At 44.3% G+C, this 20,801-nt stretch overlaps 2 protein-coding genes across 2 annotated transcripts; one reads left to right on the top strand and one right to left on the bottom strand.

The window, feature by feature from the left end:
• Window positions 1–6,504: 6,504 nt before the first annotated feature.
• On the top strand, window positions 6,505–9,704 carry LOC117147883 (protein mab-21-like). The gene is made up of 3 exons (XM_033314967.1): window positions 6,505–7,230; window positions 7,723–8,276; window positions 8,401–9,704. Exons 1-3 carry the CDS (start codon window positions 7,028–7,030, stop codon window positions 8,748–8,750), a joined length of 1,107 nt encoding a protein of 368 aa, XP_033170858.1. The 5' UTR covers window positions 6,505–7,027; the 3' UTR covers window positions 8,751–9,704.
• Window positions 9,705–15,564: 5,860 nt separating this feature from the next.
• LOC117148122 (pancreatic triacylglycerol lipase) lies at window positions 15,565–19,413 on the bottom strand. Its single transcript, XM_033315344.1, has 3 exons — window positions 18,839–19,413; window positions 16,803–17,698; window positions 15,565–16,709 (listed from the first exon to the last, which is right to left on the bottom strand). The coding sequence occupies exons 1-3, from the start codon at window positions 18,954–18,956 to the stop codon at window positions 16,101–16,103; spliced, it is 1,623 nt and encodes a 540-aa protein (XP_033171235.1). The 5' UTR covers window positions 18,957–19,413; the 3' UTR covers window positions 15,565–16,100.
• Window positions 19,414–20,801: the final 1,388 nt, after the last annotated feature.

Raw genomic sequence — 20,801 nt, 5'->3', positions numbered from 1 at the left:
GATACATACTGCACAAAATAACAAAGAACACAAATATTGTTCTCTTTTTGTATTTTATGAGAACAATTTCGATTTCGATTGGCATTCCAACACATTCACATTCACATTCACATTCGGTTCGAATGGATCGAATTTATTCAGGTGGGCGATTTGGTTATGGCCATTTATGACGGCGGTGATTTTGGATCAACTCGATTGGGCTAAATTCGATTCAAATGGCTTTTATTTTTCGATGCGACTCGTATCGGGTTGTTAACCGCCTAGTTGCGCTTTTAATGAGTTGTGTTTTATTGGATTTGATTTGCATTTTAATGCGGCTTCATTCTCAAATTTATTATTTGTTGTCGACGCAGTGCGTCTGTGTGGTTCCTTTTTATATTTTTCAAACATTCGCTTATTCCGTTGAGCGGCAGACACTGTTTGATCCGCCGCTTCCCACACAAATTAAACCATAATAATAATTAATAAATGATAATTTCGGCAATCGGCGATGTCCAGCCCCTCTGGCCCCCAGCTTCCTGATTGGTGTCACCATATCGCACTGGCAGATTTCCATTTCCATGCAATTTATATACGTTTTAATGGCCGCAAGAGCAAATTTTATGAACATCTCATAATCGCATTTTAAACACACAATTTGTCACAGCCCCTTCGCCTGTCACCCACTCGAAATGTTCGCCTGCATATGGCATAGCAATTAAGGAATATTCATATTTATTTCCACACCCATTTGCAGGCATTAATAATATTTTATAACCGCTTCTTTGGGTGTTCTTTTTTCACTCGTCTTGGGTTAAGTTTAAAACAAAGTTTGGTTTAAATCAACTGGTGCGTGCAAGGCATTTCGCACATCATTGCGTGACAAATCGGCGGGAAATTCACTCGCATGTGATATATACATAATATATATAAACTCTTTATATACCGGTTAAATCTGGCGCTCAACCCGAGGAGGACCTGCTGTCCCGATCCTCTGACCGCCTGTCAGCCAGCATGTTGGCCCCATCCCCACCGATCCCCGCCAGTCGCCGGCAAATCCGCACCTCATCCACCTCTGGCAAATCAAAACAAATGTTTTATTTAAATGGTTAATTTGATCGGGCCAGAGCATCTGTGCCGGCCGGCTTGTTGGCGATGGCCAAATGAGCAGCTTACAAGGAGATGATGAGGCCCGAGGTACACAAATGGCTGCCAAATCGTGAGAATTGCATTTGGAATGCCACCAACTGAAGTGGATTGGATTCGGGTTCTTGGTTCTTTGGTTCTTTGGCTCTCTTGATCTTTTGGGGGCACCTGGCAGGGGATTTTAATTTGCTGGCTTCAATCAAACTGCAGAGGAAAAGGCAGCAGGATGAGGCAGTGGAGGCAGTGCATTAAACCCGCAAATATGCTGCTGCTCGGGATGAGCTGGCATTGGCTACACTGGAACAAAACTAATCGCTAGATACAACTTACATTGTCAAACGCTTGAAAAGGCTTCAGCAGAAGATCCCACAACTTGGCTTATAAAAATTCGACTTATATTTATAAAACTTCCAAAATAAATGCAGAATAAATCCACACTTAACTATGACTTTTATCTATTCTTGTAATATTCAATATGCATTTCTTGCAGTGCATAATTGTGCTTCTGCAGCGAGGATCACGCGAAGCTGGACTGCGTGAAGGTCGGAGTAGCATGAGGATGGACATGGGGATGAGGGCGACCACGGCGCTTGCCACTTAGCATAAACGGAAGACGAGGCACCAGTGGAAGTATGAGTCCCAGTCCCAGTCCCAGTCCAGTTCCAGATCCACTCCACGCCACGCCATTCCAAGGCGAAGGCGAAAGCGAAGTGAGCCACGACCTGTGTGGCCGCTGCATCAGGGTAACAAGCTGTAATTAGAGCCTCTTAGCCTGTCATCGCCAGCGTGCTTGATTATAGCCTTTTGACAAAAAGCAAATATTAATTTAATACATCCGAGGGAGCGAGGAGTCCAGTGAGCCAGTGAGCCAGCGAGCGCCCCCAGGGCAGCCTCCCCAGCTCGAGAATCGCGCGGGCTGCAAGTGGAGGAGGAGGAACTTGCAGGAGGAACTCCGCCCTTTGTGGCTGATAAATTTCACCTGAGCTTCGCGTCTTGCACTTACAGGTGATAGATAGTGAACGCGATCGGAGGAGCAGCCGAAAGGGAAAGCCAAATGGTCACCTTATTGTATAATATGTCTCTGGGAGATCAATCCTCACCCACTTAACCCCACTCATCCCTCATAATTCAAATGAGCAGCGAGCGAAAAATTCCTGGAAGTCATATCAAAAACATTGCACTTATCGATCCAACTAATCCGTGCTATCAATTAACATGAGAGGAGTCCCCCGAAAAAGCAGAAACCAAGTTACCATACCATCAACCAGTTCTCAAAGACGGCAGCTCACGTCGTCGGTTTGGCATCGTCATACGCCCTTTTGATTCTTTTTCTTTTTTTTTTGGTTTTTGGTCAGATTTTCTTTGTTTTTGGGCCAAAAACAATGGGTTCAAACGGCTGCGCTTCGGCGGAAAAGGAAAAAACGGCCCTAAATCAATCACAGGCGGCGACATGTCAACAGTCGTGGGGATCGGGATGGGGATCTTGAATCGAAATGGAAATGGAGACGGCGATCTGGGGAATCAGCGCGGGTATATCTAGTGGGGCAACAACTGCCGCGTCCAGGCGAAAATGTCAACGTGATCGTGGCATCTTGAAAAGGGCCGCCGTCGCCGCTTCGCGTATATATTGGCCATCCAATCTGGCCAAGTGGAAAAGGGCCTGACTGCCTCTGCCTGCCTGCCCTTCGATGGGCAGGGACGAGAACGTGGCCGCATTTTCGGCCTCTGTGTGCGCGTGATATCTGAACTACGAAATTGAGATCGATTCCACGGTACGTGTCTGAAATGAGAATCGGACATCGGGAGTCGGGAGAATCCAAGCGGGCACCAGCCAGCACCGATGCCTGCGTTGTAACGATAAATTATGATATTATTTGAAATTAATGTTAAGTAAAATGACATCAGTGGGCCTCTGCAGCTCGATGTGCACTTGTCGGCCAGAATTGTAGGATGGCTGGTGGTGAAAAAAAAGAAAGATCTCGGCTGCATTCGTCACAATTAATATTCCAATCAGATGATGAGGGAACACATGTCCGCGAGTAGGCGATGTCGAGGCTCCAGTCCACAAAGCGATGGATTGCACACTGTGCAAAAAAGGAATCAAGTTGAAGTTGCAACAATTGGTTAGGCTATTAAAACTAGCGATTGAATCTAGAAATAATTATCGAATAATCTTATTATAGCTATTATAGTTTAAGATGAGCGCAAAAAGTTCTCACACATTTATTGATGTTCTGAAAAGTACCCCTGGCTTTTCGCCAAGTGCACTAGTGGGTTTCGGACCTTGGGCGGCGGTGGCGCATGCGCAATGAGTGGAGGCAAAAAACCGAACCAAATGGGCTTTACGGGCATGGTATGGAGAATCGATGATGAGAGGATGCACTCCTCACTGGCGGATCGTGTCGCTGATTTGTTCGCTGTCATAATTCAATAAAGTAGTCAGATGTCAGACGGACTCGAGCAAAAAGCGCCGGTCCGTCAACAAGTGAAGTTTCCCTGATCGGCGATCTCCGCTCTGCCATATCCCCATCCCCGATCCTCGAGAGCGGATCAAAAAGTAGCACCACACACGCACCAGCGCCGGGTTAATGGCCATAAACGCAAATCCGCTTAGCATTGCAACGCGATGGAGATTGGAGGATGGAAGATCGGAGCGGATGGAGCTGGAGGATCGGGAGGGAGCAGGAACACTTGCAGTCTGGAGTGGATTGGCTGCTTATTAATTCATCACACGTTCCAGCTTTGCGTCGACATGCGATGGGAATGGCATCGACGACCAATGACCAAAGCCTCTGAACAAATTGGGAATTACAAAGTGCTTTGAGGTATGAATATCAAAAACGCTCGAGTATCAATTTCCCAGATGTTTACTCGGTATCTGAGTAAAAGCCATAGTATCTATGAGATATGTGAGAAATCATGGAGCCTGGAAATGTCAATAAAGTCTAGAGTCTAAGTATAATACTAAGGTCTATAATCTACAAAGTAATGATAAAGCTTAGGAAACTTTCAACTTTGTATATGTACATGCGATAGATACTTTATCTTTGCTTGCCTGATTACACCATAACTTTTTGAGATCTAGATACATGATCTTATAAATCGGCTTGCTATTTCCCAGAACTGGAGGGCCCAGCTCAGCTGGACAGCCTGATTATGTCTATGTGCCGGAGGAACAAACTGCGCTGATGGCTGTTGAAGGGACTAGAATCGGAATGGAGTCCGATGGGATCCGATCGGATCGGATCGGATCGGGATGGCATAGGATGGGACAGGGGCACTAAGACAAAAGAGACGATGACGCGGCGACGAAGGAGCAGAGCTGGCGGAGCAGCAAGAAGACAAACGTGGCGGCGACAACGGAGCAAGTGACAAACGTTTAGATGGATGGATCGTTCTTCATTTCGGGGGAACGAGAACTGAACTGAACCGAACAGAACCGAACCGGACCTCTAGAACAGGCGGTCAGTAACCAACCGAAAAAAAGCGACGATTGCACATAAATTATATTCAAATTTCTTTGAGATCTAAGAGATATATAAAATACGGGAAAAACACACACATGCCACATGAAGCCACATGAATGGTCGGCGACCCCGAGACCCACGATCCTGGGTCTGAAAACCGAAAAAACTGGACAAAAAAACTGTGTAGTTCTCCTTGTTGTGGCCCTTTTTTTTAGTTTCCTCTGCTTGTTGAAATTTATGCAGATATGCGCGCATCTAGATAGGAGTTCCAGTGCCACCTCCATCTATCTGGTTACGTGGAAATCCAGCGCGCCAAAAGTCAGCCAAATGCCATGGAGTGGTGAGGAGCACCTGGCATCGTCGTTCTCTAAAATGGTATCCCATCCAATCGCATCCCATTCATTGGGGCTCCATTAAAATTCGGCTGACAGCAACGATTCACGGCCCCAACAAATTGGAATGGGCTGAATACTATTTAGATACGGCTAGAGCTGCTCAAACTGCCACTGATTGATGCCAATAAAGCCGAACAAAAGACCTAACAGCCAACAAAAGATACAGTGGGCCTTCGTTAAGTGGCCAAAATTAGTATAAAGACCCATCTAATTGATCATATTCGATATATAGTTTTTTAAGTATTTTTGTGTATTTATTTCCATACTTATACGCTTTTTAAAGCTTCTAGTGCACTGCATCTTGTTCTATATATGTATCTTAAACATTTTGTATCCATACCTTGCAGATACGTATTTAGATACTTCCGTCACCATGGGATGCTTGACACCTTTTTCCACTTCCTTCTGCGAAAATGCTGCTGGTCGTCGGCAATTGTGTTCGGTTTGTGTTTTGCCTCCACTCGAATTAGTGGCTGCGTCTGGGATTTGTCTAATTGGAGGAGGCGACGGGCGCTTTGATCTTGCCACATGTCCATCAAGTACACTACATATATGTATACACGGTGTACATATTATATGGTATATAAGGCGTACTGAAAGGGGGAAGGGGGCAACCGAGGACGGAGGAAGTTGCTCGCTTGGAACTGAGAGCGCTGTCAGAAATTGCCAACTGGCACATTAATCCACGCGACATATTTATGAGTGTAAATGTATCTGTGTATCCGCGAGATGCGAGATATAAAGATATCGGCCGGCAAACGTGGGACATGGACGAGGGTTGCTCGTTGCTCGCTGCTCTTTGCTAAATGAGTGCACATTTCAGATAAATTATTGCACACAACTTGTACGCGATGGCAGGCCGAAATGTATTTAACAAATTAAATTTACACACAGATACACACACTGCGGCCCGCAAGACTTCAAAGAGGGCGCCGCAGCGTAACGGCCACCAAATGGGGCGTGGCCTCGACCGACCAATAGCAACGCGCCGCTCTCACAGATACACAAGCAGCAACCCCATAGATACACCCATACGCATGCAGGCCAGAGAGACAGACAGAGAGCGTATTTGTTTTTAGTACACGCAGAGAAATTAAGTCCTTTTTCTGTTTTCTTATATTAACTAGTAATTTTAGTTCTAATAACCGAACTATTATCTTTGAAAACTATTAGATTTGTGATAATAACAACTAAGTAATTTTGCAAGAGTTACTATTAAAATTGTATCTATAACGCTTAAAGCAGCCAGATTTTTGTCGCAGTGCATCTGGCAGATACGACAGATACGCGGGGCCTGTGGCGAGTATCTCATCGATTTTTTACGCGTCGGAATGCGTGGCACGAGACAGAGACCCCTGTCACGTGACAGCACCGACATGTATCTGTATCTTTGTGTGTGCAGCTGTGTGTATCTGAGCCTGTGAGTCCCATTCATGCCACTGCCACCGAGATGGCGGATTTGTTAGATACCCCGATACTGGCATGGATATTGAGATACTCCGCTGCAGCCGGGCCAAACTGCACTTTCAGCGCTTTTTTATCTGCCCGAAGCTGTAAATATCCGCGAGATTTACAACGCCAGCGAGCCGCGACTTCGGTATCGGTATCAGTATCGTTTGGCTGACTTCGATTCGTACTCGGAATCGGCATCGGCAGCGGCATCAGGCTGGGGGTATTGCTATTGAGCGCAGCGCATCATTCGGCCAGCAATTCGCCAATGCAGATACTGTATCTGCGGGCAGCAGCTACTAAAATTGAAGAGCCAAAAGCTAAAATACCCATATACATACTCGTACACCGCGGTCGTCGTCGTCGTGCTCCACTTGTGCCCATTGTTGGTTCTGCTGTCACCGTAACTCACAATTGAATTGTTCCTTTGTTCTGTCCCGTCCAGAAAGAGACCCGCTGCCGAATTTCGCATAATTGGCTGGCTTTTAAGTTGGCCGCCAGACCAAGTGTCGCCGGTAAAAAGATACATCTACAGATAGATCGTGGTACTTTTGGTACTTTTGGAGCTTGGTGGAACTCGAACTGAGTACCATGCTGGTGCCGCCGGACATGATGGCCGCCCAGACGCGCATGGTCTACCAGATGAATCGATTCTGCGCGGAGAGGGTTCAGGCCAGGATGTTCAAGACGGCCACCGCCATCCGGGAGATCTGCAAGATCGTCCAGGACATCCTCAAAGAGGTGGAGCTGCAGGAGCCGCGATTCATCTCCAGCCTCGTCGAGTGCAATGGCAGGTAAACTTTTTAAGTATCCAAGTATCTCAGTATCTTTTCAGTTGTATCTTAGTATCTCAGTATCCTTTCATTAGTTGCTTCAATTAAGTAAGCATATATAACCTAATGTTAGACCTATGCATAAGTTAGCTAATAAAAACGAGAGCTGCTCATCCGATCTCAGATGTTTAGTGTTCCCAACCACAGAGCCATCAACAAGATATCTGGGTAATTCCAGTGCCCGGATGACTGTCATCGCGGCTACTTCTCACTCCAGTAGTTCCACTCCATTGCAATCAAATCCGATCCTCTTCACTCCATTGCGATCATTACAACCGAAGTGCAGAGTCATTGTCAGTTAACTGACAAGTCATGCTCATCGAGGTCTTGCCACCAGAAAAGGAGTAGCAGTCATTTCAACACGATAAACTATCAGATTAATATATAGATTTTAAAAATATATAGAATTATAAGTAAGCGGTTTCATCGCAATAATTAACATCATCTTTACAGATTCGAGGGCGTGGAAGTGATATCCCCGAATGAATTCGAGATAGTGCTGTATCTGAATCAAATGGGTGTTTTCAACTTCGTGGACGATGGCACCTTGCCGGGATGTGCTGTTCTGAAGCTGAGCGATGGAAGGAAGAGGTCCATGTCCCTCTGGGTGGAGTTCATCACGGCCAGTGGCTATTTGTCCTCCCGGAAGATCCGTGCCCGTTTCCAGACTCTGGTGGCCCAGGCGTGCGACAAAAGTGTCTACCGCGACATGGTCAAAATGGTGGGCGACACCAGCGAGGTGAAGTTGCGCATCCGGGAGCGATTCGTTGTCCAGATCACGCCGGCATTTAAGTGCTCAGGCATTTGGCCAAGATCGGCGGCCCACTGGCCGGTACCACATCTACCGTGGCCACATCCCAACATCGTGGCGGAGGTCAAGACGGAGGGATTCGATCTTCTGTCCAAGGAGAGCGTCGTCATGCAGAACAAGAACAACAATGCCGCCAGCATGGAGGGCGATGCCTGGGTGCTCAGCTTCTTCGAGGCCGAAAACCGTCTGCTGCAAGGTACCAATCTTATGGAAACACCTTTACACTCACAGTTATTCACATTCAATGAACTAAAAACTTGTAGTATAGTTCAGCATTTTGAAGTCTGGTGTAGTTCAATCCAATATTGAACTCCTTTCAGGTGGCTGTCGCCGGCGTTGCCTGAGCATGCTGAAGACTCTGAGGGACAGGCATCTGGATTTACCAGGCAATCCCATAAGTGCGTACCACCTGAAGAACCTGCTGCTCTACGAGTGCGAGAAGCATCCGCGGGACTTCGAGTGGGACGAGGGCTGCATCGCTGACCGCATCAATGGGATATTCCTGCAGCTGATATCCTGTCTGCAGTACCGCCGGTGTCCCCACTACTTCCTTCCCGCACTGGACATGTTCAAGGGGAAATCCCCCAGTGCTTTGGAGCAGGCGGCCAAGCAGGTGTGGCGCTTGACCCGCGAACTCCTCACAAATGCCAACGCCTTTGAGAAGTTGTAAGGTGTGAGGGGTTAGAGGTCACGATGGGTCGATAATGGCGATGGCATTTTTGGCAGGAATTTATAACTATTAACCGCACTCATAGAGTGATTATTGTTCTTATTTTCTTACTCGTTAGATTAGATACCTTTGCTCCATTTACATATTGTTGATTTAACCAACTTCTTCTCCCAGTCACGCAAATATCGACCCATCCGAAGTGGGTAAGTGATGATGTGTATGAGGTGCCAGGCCAGCCGGAGATGAAAGATATATATGCGAAAAAAATACATACGCATAAGCACAGCTCCTTGGCGGCCATTTTGTGCCATGTCCGTGTGCCTGTGACTGTCTGCGTGCGTGCGCGTGAGTGTGTGTGTGCGTGTGCGAAAGTGTTAATGCGAAGATGCGAGATAAGTCCACTCCCCATTCGACTCGACTCGACTCGATGCGATTCGAGATATATATCTGCCCATCCAGGCGCTCCGGCTAAGCCTCGAATATTGTTTTTAATAACTCGCCCCTCGACGCTCACGACACATCCTTTGTTTGGCCGGCGAACAATGGACTCGCCGGTTCGCAAGTCCGGATGGAAAAATCGCAAAATCGAGAGAATGAAAAAAGAGCATTTGTCCAGGCGGCTCCTTTTACACGGTGGCTATACACACTCGACGTATACGATTGTTTCACAGTTCGCAGATCCTAGATCAAAGCAAAACGAAACACAAAAAATATATAATATATACATAAAGTGCAAGAACAGAGGGAGATAGAGATTCCATTGATCGTTCCAAGTCCAACTTAACATTGTTTTTTTTACTACTTATATACACATATTTATGTATATCGATGTCTATTATGCGATGCCTAACATTTACCACGATTATCCGCAGTTTGTTTTAAGTACAACATAATCCTAGATTGCTAAAGTAAAAAATGTTTGAATAAATTCAAGGATAGCCAAAGGCAACACTCCACGTATTGTTTTCCTAACAAGAGGGATGGTATTTTCAATCACTTGATTGCTTAGCAAATACTTAAACAACACTTGTTAAAGGAACATGGGAAGTTAAAAACTTTAGCTGGATGCTCTTAACTGATATTCAAATATTTAAATGAGGCTGACAAACGAAGGATGTACCAGAAAAAAAGGACAAGTCCCGAAAGGATGTGCTGGGATCTCATTAGTTCGATCGGCGGTTGAGTTAATGTTATGATTATTGGCAGTGGCGAATATTTATTTGCAAACGACGACATATCTGGATCTGGATGTGGATCGGAATCGGAATCGGAATCGTCTTGGCATCTGAGGCTGGGAAGATGCAGCTGCTGCAGCGACAACTGAGCATCACTTTTATTACCCTTATTTATGGTTATTTTCTGGCGGGGGCTGGATCCACGAAAACCGAGTGGTTTGCCTGCTTTGTTCTGCGGTTCTTTTGTCCCTTCGCTTTACTTTATTATTTCTCCGTTTCGTTTTTATTTTCTTCTTTTTTTTTTGATTTTTTGCGGAACGAAAACTTTCAGCGAATGTAATCGATATTTTCCTCGATGGACGCGTCGACAAAAGGTGTCTCTAAACGGGGAGCACGGGAAATAATCAGCGTCAGCACAAAGAGCCAGTTGGTCGGACCGATTCGAGTCCAAGGATATGCCAAGGATATAATAATGCGTGGGCCAAAATAACAAATTATGCCAAGGCACGCAGGGATCATGTTACGTAGCCCTCCATCACCACCAGTAACCCCTGTGCCACTAACCCTCGACTGGGTGGCTTTGGCTCTAGCTCTAGCTTTGACTGTAGTCCTTCTCTTGGTCCTGGGAAAAGCATCATCAGGTGACCGAATCGGAATCCGAGTCCGCAGGCGAATCCTCCGCAGGATGCGCACTTGGCCGCCAGCGGGAGGACACGTGACTGCCTGTTTTCCTTAATTTTCATTTACTTTGTGGGTGGAGATGCGACCAGAACCATGTGCCAGTTGCTTCGCACCGATAAGGCACGATTCACATTGCCCCGTTGACAAATGGTATTCGAGAGGCCCGAAAGTGGGGGCCACCAGTTAGAGCTCGGTTCGAAGTACCAGGATCTATGACGCAGCACCTGCCCATTCACATGGCCAAGTTCCAAGTCCCAAAACCATCCTGATCCCAGGCAGCCTTTTCATTTGGTCGGCTGTCACAACTTTGGCAAAGCCACAACAAAATATTGTCGCTTTTCGCCGCTGGATTTTTTTGATTTGTACACAGATACCCTGGGAGTATTTGGGCATCTTAATTTATCAAAAGTATGAAATCTTATTTGAGTCTGACTATGCCCCTCACATGGATGAAAATTTTAAAATTGCAATAGAATTTGATTTTAAAGAATGAATGGAAATGATTTTATTTCATTTCATTTAATTTTTTCCAAACAGGATATCTAATGTTCGAATCTTGCGAGTCAGTGCTCGTCAGTTTTTTTCCTTTTTACTTTTCTTGTTGACATTTATGCGCACCCGCCCTCCAGTTTTCGTAGCTCCTGACTCCGTATCCTTCCGTCGAGTCCTGCCACGCCCCCAGGCGACTCGTGGGCGGTGACAGGCGACTTGCTATTGCGATGGCGTCGCATTGTCCTGGTTTTTTGGGCTTCTGTTTTCTGGGCTCTGGGCTGCGTTTTCTGGCTTTGTCGTCGCATGGCTTCGAATGGCATTTCTTTGTTTTAATTGTTCACTAATGATATTTAAATTAGGGCTCTAAGTGACCGCGGGCGGTGTTTTGCTATCCTGCTCCTTCACCCAACCCCATCATCCATTATCCTTTTGCGCCTTTTGTTTTTGTTTGTCGTTTGCATTTTGACATTCCAGTTGCTTAGATCTTTCAGCGAGGGTTGACACACTAGTTGGGGGAAGTTAAGACCGCTAAACTCAAATATAAACTATACTCAAATTATTTTAGCTTTTTTACATAATATTATATACTATAGATATTAATCACTTATAAAAGAAAAACATTCCTTTTTTAATTCACAAACTCTGCTTTTCCAGCCTTATTTTCCATTCATTCCAACTTGTGGCGTAATTATGTCGTCATTATCAGAAACACGTGGTGCAATTTACCAAGCTGACAAAAGGAGGCGACTCATCATTTGGAGTCCTCCTCCTGCGAAGCTGGTAAATGGATTTCATGGGAGATTGGTGGAGTGGGGGAAAACTCGGCGCACACGCCACGAATTATGAATATCAGAGAAATGCACAAGATGAATGGCACCGGGAAAATGCCAGCGGGATGGTAGTGGGAAATTAGTTTTCCACGCATCGCCAGCAAAGACAATGGAGCGCAGGAAAAGCGGGGAAAGCTGCGGGGAAATGCGACGGCGGCACCTACACGTGATAATTTAGAGCAGATTGTCGCCTATAGGGTGCATACGTATATCACATAGATATTCGACAGGGGGGAACACTTTAGAGCCATCGTATTTTTGGATGGACATTTGCATTCAATTACGGCAGCTGTGAGCCGGCCCTGATTTATATTTATGCACGCGTCTCTGACGGCCCATAAAGGAAACCCCAAAATGCGCCACAGCGGGGGGAAAGTCCGGATGATTTCCCCTTTATCGCCCTCTAAAAAAGCGGGGAAAATAAAATTTGAAATATATATAAAAAGAGTTGGCGCTGCCTGCGCTCAATCATAATTATGTGATTTGTTTGCGACGCCGGCGCGGCCGACTAATTAAACGGCGAAATGACAGAGTGGGTGGGTGTGGATCTACATGGACCCATGGAAAGGGTGAAAATCTGGAAAATCCGTAGGGTGGGCATGTTGACGTATTGTCGCCGATGTTGCCCCGTTGAAATTATGACATTTTGATTTGGGCTCGAGGCCCATTTGATGTCCCTCAGCCGGCGCACTCGTCTGATTTATGCCACAAGTCGGGGGAAAATGTGAGGAAAGTCACAAAAAAAACAAGGAGCTGCAGCAAAGGAGTTGAAAAATCTAAGAAGGAAGCCGAGGCCAAGGTGAACTAATTAAGAGGCGGATGGCTAATGGATTGCAGCTGCAGTTAACAAAAAAGTAGAGAAATGGGGAGGCACTTGGCCATTTGCTCGACCGTAATTCCCATGATGACATTTTCGGGACATTCGGTGGCCAAGATCGAAGGGTTATCCCAAATCGATTAACATTATTAATGAATGCATATCATGGGAATAAGTGGGCACACAACGTGGGGATGGGGGATACAGGTGGAGCGACGAAAGTCAAAACATGAAAAGGTTTTCAAACAATTTCAATTCCCAGAAACGAATGAAATGAACTCCGGCGAAACATTGTCAACATGATCATCAGCCGTCTCCCTCTGTCGTTCGCTCTGTCTCTGTCAACATATTTATGGGCCAGGTTCACTTTGAGGTTGAGACTGAAACCATAGTACACTGAGAATAGTTTCAGAGAACTTATGCTTTATAGCTTACTCGAAAATTGGTTTAACGGCCATAACAATGAAAGTATCGATCCAGATACTGAGTGCCATACCTCGCCGAACTCGTATTTTAATGTACCATCAACTGGCATTTAAATCTGGGAATTTGTATTTTTTGTCATTTTTTGCAAATTTTGATGATGTTACCCCTTACCAAAAATGCAAAAAATTGAAAAAATTTAATTTTTTAAAAGTCTGCAGATTGTGATTTGGGTCGAAAGTTTAGGTTGCCCTCTGCTCAAAACAGTGTTTATTTTTATTGTGAGACTTATTTTGACCGATTTATAGGCAAAAAGAAACCAATAAAAAACATTTTTATTGCTGATTTTTTACATTCTTATTTTTAAGAAAATTATAATCAGTTTTTTAACCATAACAATGCGAAGAATCGACCAAATAGGGAATGTCATACCTCGTTGAAATCGTTACTTAATTTCCTGTCGATTGGTATACCAACCTTGATACTTTAAATTTTGACCATTTTTCGCAAATTTTGATGATGTTACCCCTTACCAAAAATGCAAAAAAATGAAAAAAATTAAAATTTTCAAAGGTCTGCAGATTGGGATTTGGGTCGAAAGTTTAGGTTGCCCGCTGCTCAAAACAGTGTTTATTTTTATTGTGAGACTTATTTTAACCGATTTATAGGCAAAAAGAAACCAATAAAAAACATGTTTTTTTGCTGATTTTTTACATCCTTATTTTTTAGAAAATTATAATCAGTTTTTTAACCATAACAATGCGAAGAATCGACCAAATAGGGAATGTCATACCTCGTTGAAATCGTTACTTAATTTCCTGTCGATTGGTATACCAACCTTGATACTTTAAATTTTGACCATTTTTCGCAAATTTTGATGATGTTACCCCTTACCAAAAATGCAAAAAATTGAAAAAATTTAATTTTTTAAAAGTCTGCAGATTGTGATTTGGGTCGAAAGTTTAGGTTGCCCTCTGCTCAAAACAGTGTTTATTTTTATTGTGAGACTTATTTTGACCGATTTATAGGCAAAAAGAAACCAATAAAAAACATTTTTATTGCTGATTTTTTACATCCTTATTTTTTAGAAAATTATAATCAGTTTTTTAACCATAACAATGCGAAGAATCGACCAAATAGGGAATGTCATACCTCGTTGAAATCGTTACTTAATTTCCTGTCGATTGGTATACCAACCTTGATACTTTAAATTTTGACCATTTTTCGCAAATTTTGATGATGTTACCCCTTACCAAAAATGCAAAAAAATGAAAAAAATTAAAATTTTCAAAGGTCTGCAGATTGGGATTTGGGTCGAAAGTTTAGGTTGCCCGCTGCTCAAAACAGTGTTTATTTTTATTGTGAGACTTATCTTTACCGATTTATAGGCAAAAACCAATAAAAACCATTTTTTTTTTTGCGGAGTTTTTACTTCTATATTTTTTAGAAAATTATAATCAGTTTTTTAACCATAACAATGCAACGAATCATCCAAATAAGGAATGCCATACCTCGTTGAAATCGTAACTTAATTTCCTATCGATTGGTATACCAACCTTTATACTCTAAATTTTGACCATTTTTCGCAAATTTTGATGATGTTACCCCTTACCAAAAATGCAAAAAATGGAAAAAAATTAAAATTTTCAAAAGTCTGCAGATGGGGATTTGGGTCGAAAGGTCTGATTTTCCGCTGCACAAAACATTGTCTCTATTTACTGTGCGCCGAATTTAGACCAAGTAATAACTAAGAAACCGCTAAAAATGTAAATTTTATGTATTTTTGTTGTTACAACCTCTCACAACTTTTTTCTGTGTAATTTCTGAGGCTTTTGGGCTGCCCGGAGAGCGTTGGAATGTCCAAATGTTCGATCATAAAACAAAGAGCCGGCCGCAGAAACAGAAACTTAAACTGAAACTCAAACGAAAACAAAACAGAAACGAAAACCAAAACCGAAATCGAGACAGCAGCGAACGAAGTTGAAAACGAGTCGAATCAATGCAGATAATATCAATTATATGTAAAAGATACACATGCATGCGATAGATACGTTTGCCCCGATAAGCATTTAAAATATTAACATCAACACAGACTGGGGATCCATGTCATGGAATGTCCCCCGTCTCCACAGTTTCGTGTTTGTGTTTATAATTTATTAGAATCCACAGCTGATTTGAGTTATGGCAGGCAGATCCACAACTGGGGGCTTGTCGTGTTGTCTTTAACCTTTTTATCACAATTATCTAACTTCAGGTTCCCCATAAGTCGCGCTTTCGGTGCAAGAAGTGGGTCTTCATTTGAATAACCAAGATTAAATCACATGGGATTTACTTCTGAAAATTAAACTTGGCTTGTGCAATTATATATATAAACACAGAGATCTTTTTATATTTGCATGTTTATTTACATTTAATTAGACTACATCAGTGCTCTACGACTACAAATACATTAAACTCAAAAAAAAATATATATATGAAACATATTATTTTATAAAATAAATAACGGTTTGATGATTGTTTCGTATTTCGAACTATTAAAATACTATAATAAAATACAAACTGTTCCTCCTCAGCACATTGCTATAAAGTCAAACTGGGAACACTGTTTCGATCTGTTCCCACAGCGCAGACACGCATCCCTCTGCCACTTCTGGTTGTGCAAACAACTTAGCGGCGACGCAAACCTGCACTGCTTTCTTTGATTTTCTACACAATCATATTCTGTGCTGAGAAAGTGTCAACTGAACTATTAGTTAATTAGCTAATTAATCATTAGACATGAGCAAAATTACAAATTAATTAGCTAATTAAGCAATGATATAGCTTACATACAGTTCCGAATTTAGCAGATAATTAATCAATTAATTGAAATGATAATATCATCATCAATTAGCCAATAAACTACCAAAGTTGCTTAGTAAACAGGTTGGCATTAATCCTTGCAATAGCTGGAGCGCAGGACATTTTCGGCGCCCGTGAGAATGGCTCCTTCGTGCTGAGGACATAATTTTAAGTATAGGTCGCTGGACTCCATCGCCTCGATGAGGATGTACTCTAAGTAGATACGTGGCGCAGATAGGATGCGCCATGTGAGTGGATTCAGTATATTGGTGGGGTACTCCCAATTTACAGTCGCGTACTCCGGCTCTCGGAGATTCCGTCCGGCCACCAATGCTTTGTATTCATAGCCCGGCTCAAAGTACATTGCCTTCTGGGAGAACTTCATCATCTCCGTGGCGGCTCGCTCATTTTTGCCACCCTTCTTCACCAGGGCATCGTGCAGCTGAATGGACAGGATGCCCACCTCGCCGCCATGTAGAGTACTCTCATCGTGTCCAGAAACCCGCACTGTTATCCTATAGTGCAGTCGGCAGAAGGGCTTGCTATCCCCAGTCCATAGGTAGAAGACCCCTGGTGAATCGCCTTGCTGCAACTGGCCAAGATCAACCTGCTCCTGGTAATCCTCTTGGCTGTGGTAGCCCATTCGCAGGCACGTGTGGCCCGGCTCCTCGCAGCTGGTGCACTTCGTGTCCTTAAAGCTCTAAAAATAGAAGAAACAACATTTTTTAAATTTTAAATATGAAAAATCAATCACAGAATTCTGTAATTCTGTTAATCGGATAAAAATGCCTACCTCGAAAGAATCACAGGTTATTCCAAGGAAGGGACACTTAGAGCCGATGCTTTCCGTAAAATACTGCTGACTGCGAATGTGATTGCAGCCGAGGAACTCCTGCATGGTGAGGAACAGCGTCTTCTTCTTAACCACATCCTGGAACTTCTTGTTGCAGCCAGGATTATCGAAACCACCGTTGGGAAAGAAGTCCACATGTCCCAGTCGCATATTGATGCCCAGTCCGCCTTTCATCAGGGGATTGGCATCCGTGTGCACGATGTCCACGAAATGGGCATCCGTCTTGTCCAGCCGCACGATGGGATCGGTGTCCGTGAAGAGGGGAGCAGCCGGATCCAGACCCGTTATCCTGGCCGGTTTCAGTCCAAAGTCGTGCTGCAGGTGGTAGCCGGCATAGCCGGACAGATGGGCACCCAGTGAGTGGCCAATGATGTGCACATTGTCCAGATTCGGAAGACGCAGCTCCTCGTACAGCATGTGCACCACATGGGCGGTGATGGCACCCACCAGCCGGATATTGGCAACAGCCTGGACATAAGGCGGACTGGCGCCACCGCCCCAATCGATGAGGACCACGGCTGCCCGACCCTCGGGTTCGTGGGCCAGAAGCGCCTTGGCCATGTCCCACATCCAGGGAATCTCACCGGACTCCAGGTATCCATGGACGAGCAGGAATATCTTGCCCTTGGGATTCATTCCCATGCCTTGAACGCTTTCTGGATCATTGAGATCCAGATACTTGGGCTGATCCAGTGCCCTTCGCGTGTGCAGTGTGAAGTGGGGCTCGATCTCGGAAGGCTTCTGCGGATGCACATTTATCGAACGGGTCACCGTGTTCCAGGGTCCATTGATCGGAAAACAGCCATACACTCCAAAGCATTTTACCTCGTTGATGTCTGGCGAGAATTGAGAAAATCAGTGGGTTAGTTGTGGTATGTTTGGTCTATAAATCAACAGGCGAACACCTGAACTGAGATAAGCGGGTTGGAATTTTAGCAACAAATACCCAACTATCACTAGTTTTATATAGTTATAATTCAAAACCACTAAGGCTGAAATCTTGCAAATAATCTACTCGAAACTATAATAGGCATTATAAAACCATTAAACTTTTAATATTCCTTTAACCTTTTGCAAGATCTCAATTAGAACTGTTGTGGTCTGGTTAAAAGCCTAACGATCCATGAAAAAACCTTAGACAATTTTCAAGATGTCAGATGCGTCTAATGTTCCATTAAGTAATTCATATGGGCCAGAAGACTCCAATTTATTTGGCCAGTGGTGCATGGATTGCCGTCTCTATTTTATCGTGGTTTTCTTTTCCCTTTCCGTTTGTATCGGAAGTTTTCGATTAGATAGGCGTGCGCCGCGTCCCTCCAACAACTAAATACATATATGAATCTACATATATGTACGAACGATATGTGCATATGTGAAACCACACCGGACGGAGTCGCGTCATTAGCCTTTTGGGACCCTGATTTCCAAATCAAATCGAAGCACGCCGAGTTGCCACCTGTGCCTCCATTACTCAGGTGATCGCAATCGCAGCGGGCTTCTTGGAAGAGCTTTCCCCACTTGCCACTGCGAGCAGCACTCAGCATCTTTGGATTTCAAACCACTAAAGATCCGAAAACTGCTTGTTCAGCACACACAGCAAAAGAAACCACTTAAGGTTGCCCCTAACTGGGCCCAAATGGCACAGCTGCGGCCAAAATAATAGCTCCAATGACTGAGCTCTCTAAACTGAGGATATTTCGTATAATTTGATTCTTGAGAGTTTCTTGTAGTTATTTTGTTGAAATTAAGTCAAATATTCTAATCTTTAAATAAGTTTCGAATAATAGTTCTACATTTTTGTAAAGATTTCATTTCATTGAAATAGTAGAAATCCCTTAGCTACTCCTATTTCTACCGCCACTGTGGCTCAAGTGGCAGATACTTTTGGGCCACTTTCGATGGACATGTTCTAGTTACGTTTGGGTGGTGCAATCGGTGGTACCCAAAAGTGGGCTCGTGGCTCGTGGATTACTTACCACTTTTGGGAGCTGGTGGCAGGTCCACCAGGGTGTTGACTGCCGCCCGACTGGTGTGGTTGGCCAAGTACAACATGGTCTGCAGCATTAGGCCGCCCGTGGTGTTGGCCACGTACATCCTGCAGCTGTATCTGGATTCCGATTCCGATGCCGAATGTGATCCCCTAGATCCTGGGGATCTTGGAAATTCCAAAACTGAATCACACACTTTTTCCCAGGGCTTTAGTCAGTTCTTAACTAAACCACAATCACAAATCACTTGAACGAGTGCCACTCGAGTTGGCTATTATCTAAGGCTAGGAGGACTGTATAGTCGAGTTACGATGGGATCGATCGATCGATCGATCGGCCGTTTGTTTCGTGCCTGGCTTTTCTTTTCTTTGGTTTTAATTAAGTTGACGTTAATCTTATCGACTGTCTTTCGTCTCGAGTGTGCCGTTAGCTTGTTAGGTTAGTTAGCTGGCGGCCCTCGGTTTCTTTCGATTTTGACTATCGCCTATGACTGGGCTATATGTCGGGTATATCTCCGCCGATCTGAGTCGCTTGGGAACCGTCGCACCACTGAGCGGATCAGCTGCGCCCCACGCAATTTTTATAAAGACGTAGCCGTCGCGAGAAATCGAAACCGTAACCGAAATCAGAAAGCTGCATCCGAAGCTGCAGCCGAAGCCGCCGATCGATGATAGTGCTGACCGATCCGCCGATTTCCCGACATATATGGTACATGTGCGTACAATACGTCTACCTCTCAAAGGTCAAGTGTCATAAACAGTTGGTCGAAGCCGCATAACTCGTGGAAATTACCTTGAAAGGCTTTCTAGAATGCATACCTTAGATCTATAACCTTATAAAGTATCACTATATATAAAATTAAATATTGATAACTACACTCCTTTAACAGATATTTTTTTTATGGAAGTTATGCCGTATTTTCGCTAGACAGCCAGCACTGACCAATGAGCTTCGGCACGCGACTTACAGCAGAGAGTGTGAAAGAGAGAGAGGAAAGCAAAAGGCCCTGAGCCGCTGATAGTGCACAAGTCGAGCGTTTCGCTCAGTGTAGATGCAAAGTACACCAGCTGCTCTTTGTTGGATGCACCTTCTTGATAAGGAAGCCGATCCGCTCTGCCGACGACAACAAAGTGACCGCCATGGAGGCGTTGAGCAATCTCTTACAGGAAGAGGGCGGCACAAGGGAGGATCTCATGGTGGGTCAGAAATAGAGGATGGGGGAACAGCCCCCCTTGGGCAATCAGCAGCTGTTCTCGACAACCCATTCGGCACGGCGAGAAAAACATACTTATTTGTAGATACTACCCATAACGATCTTCCTTTGAACGGTTCAAATACCAAATATCATATTTTGAGGATATTTCAATACTCTTGGAGATTTTAAAAGATTTTTCGAAAGCTTCCTTTAAAAGTAGTTCTATTTCTAAAGATCAATGTATTTGTAAAGCTTTAGAGATTTAGGCATGACTAACCCCCTGGTTTCTCTACTAAAAGAAAATTGTTCTGTGTGCAGCAGGCCAAGTGAATTTCTATGGAAACTGTGTCAATCGACGGGCCCCTGCCACGCCCCTGCCCCCCAACCCACCGCCCCTGACAGGTGGTGGTGTCAATGTCTGGTTAGCACTAAATATATTTGCATATGTATATTATGTTTCCATTGGCAGACGTTATCAGCGGCCAGTGATTCTCGCAGAATCCCGTTTCGCTTTCGAGGCGTCCAAAGTCCGGAGAAGGTGTTTACGAGTCGGGTTTCCGATCGCTCGACACTCCACCAGGATCTCGAATATTGCCCATTGACGTCAAAGAGGCGGCCTTTCAAAAGCGTTATCGTGACCTAAAGTCTGTCTGCTTTATTCTTGTTTTTGTTTACGACTTTCTTTGACTGCCGACGGCATCCCCTTTTCTCGAAAACCCAAACAAATACCCTGGAAAAATACGTAAAATCTCTACA

This window comes from Drosophila mauritiana, chromosome X (assembly GCF_004382145.1).
Source record: "Drosophila mauritiana strain mau12 chromosome X, ASM438214v1, whole genome shotgun sequence".
Taxonomy (NCBI): Eukaryota; Metazoa; Arthropoda; class Insecta; order Diptera; family Drosophilidae; genus Drosophila; species Drosophila mauritiana.
Note: the sequence above shows the minus strand (reverse complement) of the source record. Positions and strands in the feature narration are given on the sequence as shown.

Bases quoted from the DNA above. Each gene is read 5' to 3' on its own strand.
- LOC117147883 (XM_033314967.1), top strand. From the start codon at position 7,028: ATGCTGGTGCCGCCGGACATGATGGCCGCCCAGACGCGCATGGTCTAC. The intron at 7,231-7,722 runs GTAAACTTTTTA...TCATCTTTACAG, and splicing joins CTCGTCGAGTGCAATGGCAG to ATTCGAGGGCGTGGAAGTGA. The intron at 8,277-8,400 runs GTACCAATCTTA...AACTCCTTTCAG, and splicing joins CGAAAACCGTCTGCTGCAAG to GTGGCTGTCGCCGGCGTTGC.
- LOC117148122 (XM_033315344.1), bottom strand. From the start codon at position 18,956: ATGTACGTGGCCAACACCACGGGCGGCCTAATGCTGCAGACCATGTTG. The intron at 17,699-18,838 runs GTAAGTAATCCA...AATTCTCGCCAG, and splicing joins GCCACCAGCTCCCAAAAGTG to ACATCAACGAGGTAAAATGC. The intron at 16,710-16,802 runs GTAGGCATTTTT...TTCTATTTTTAG, and splicing joins TAACCTGTGATTCTTTCGAG to AGCTTTAAGGACACGAAGTG.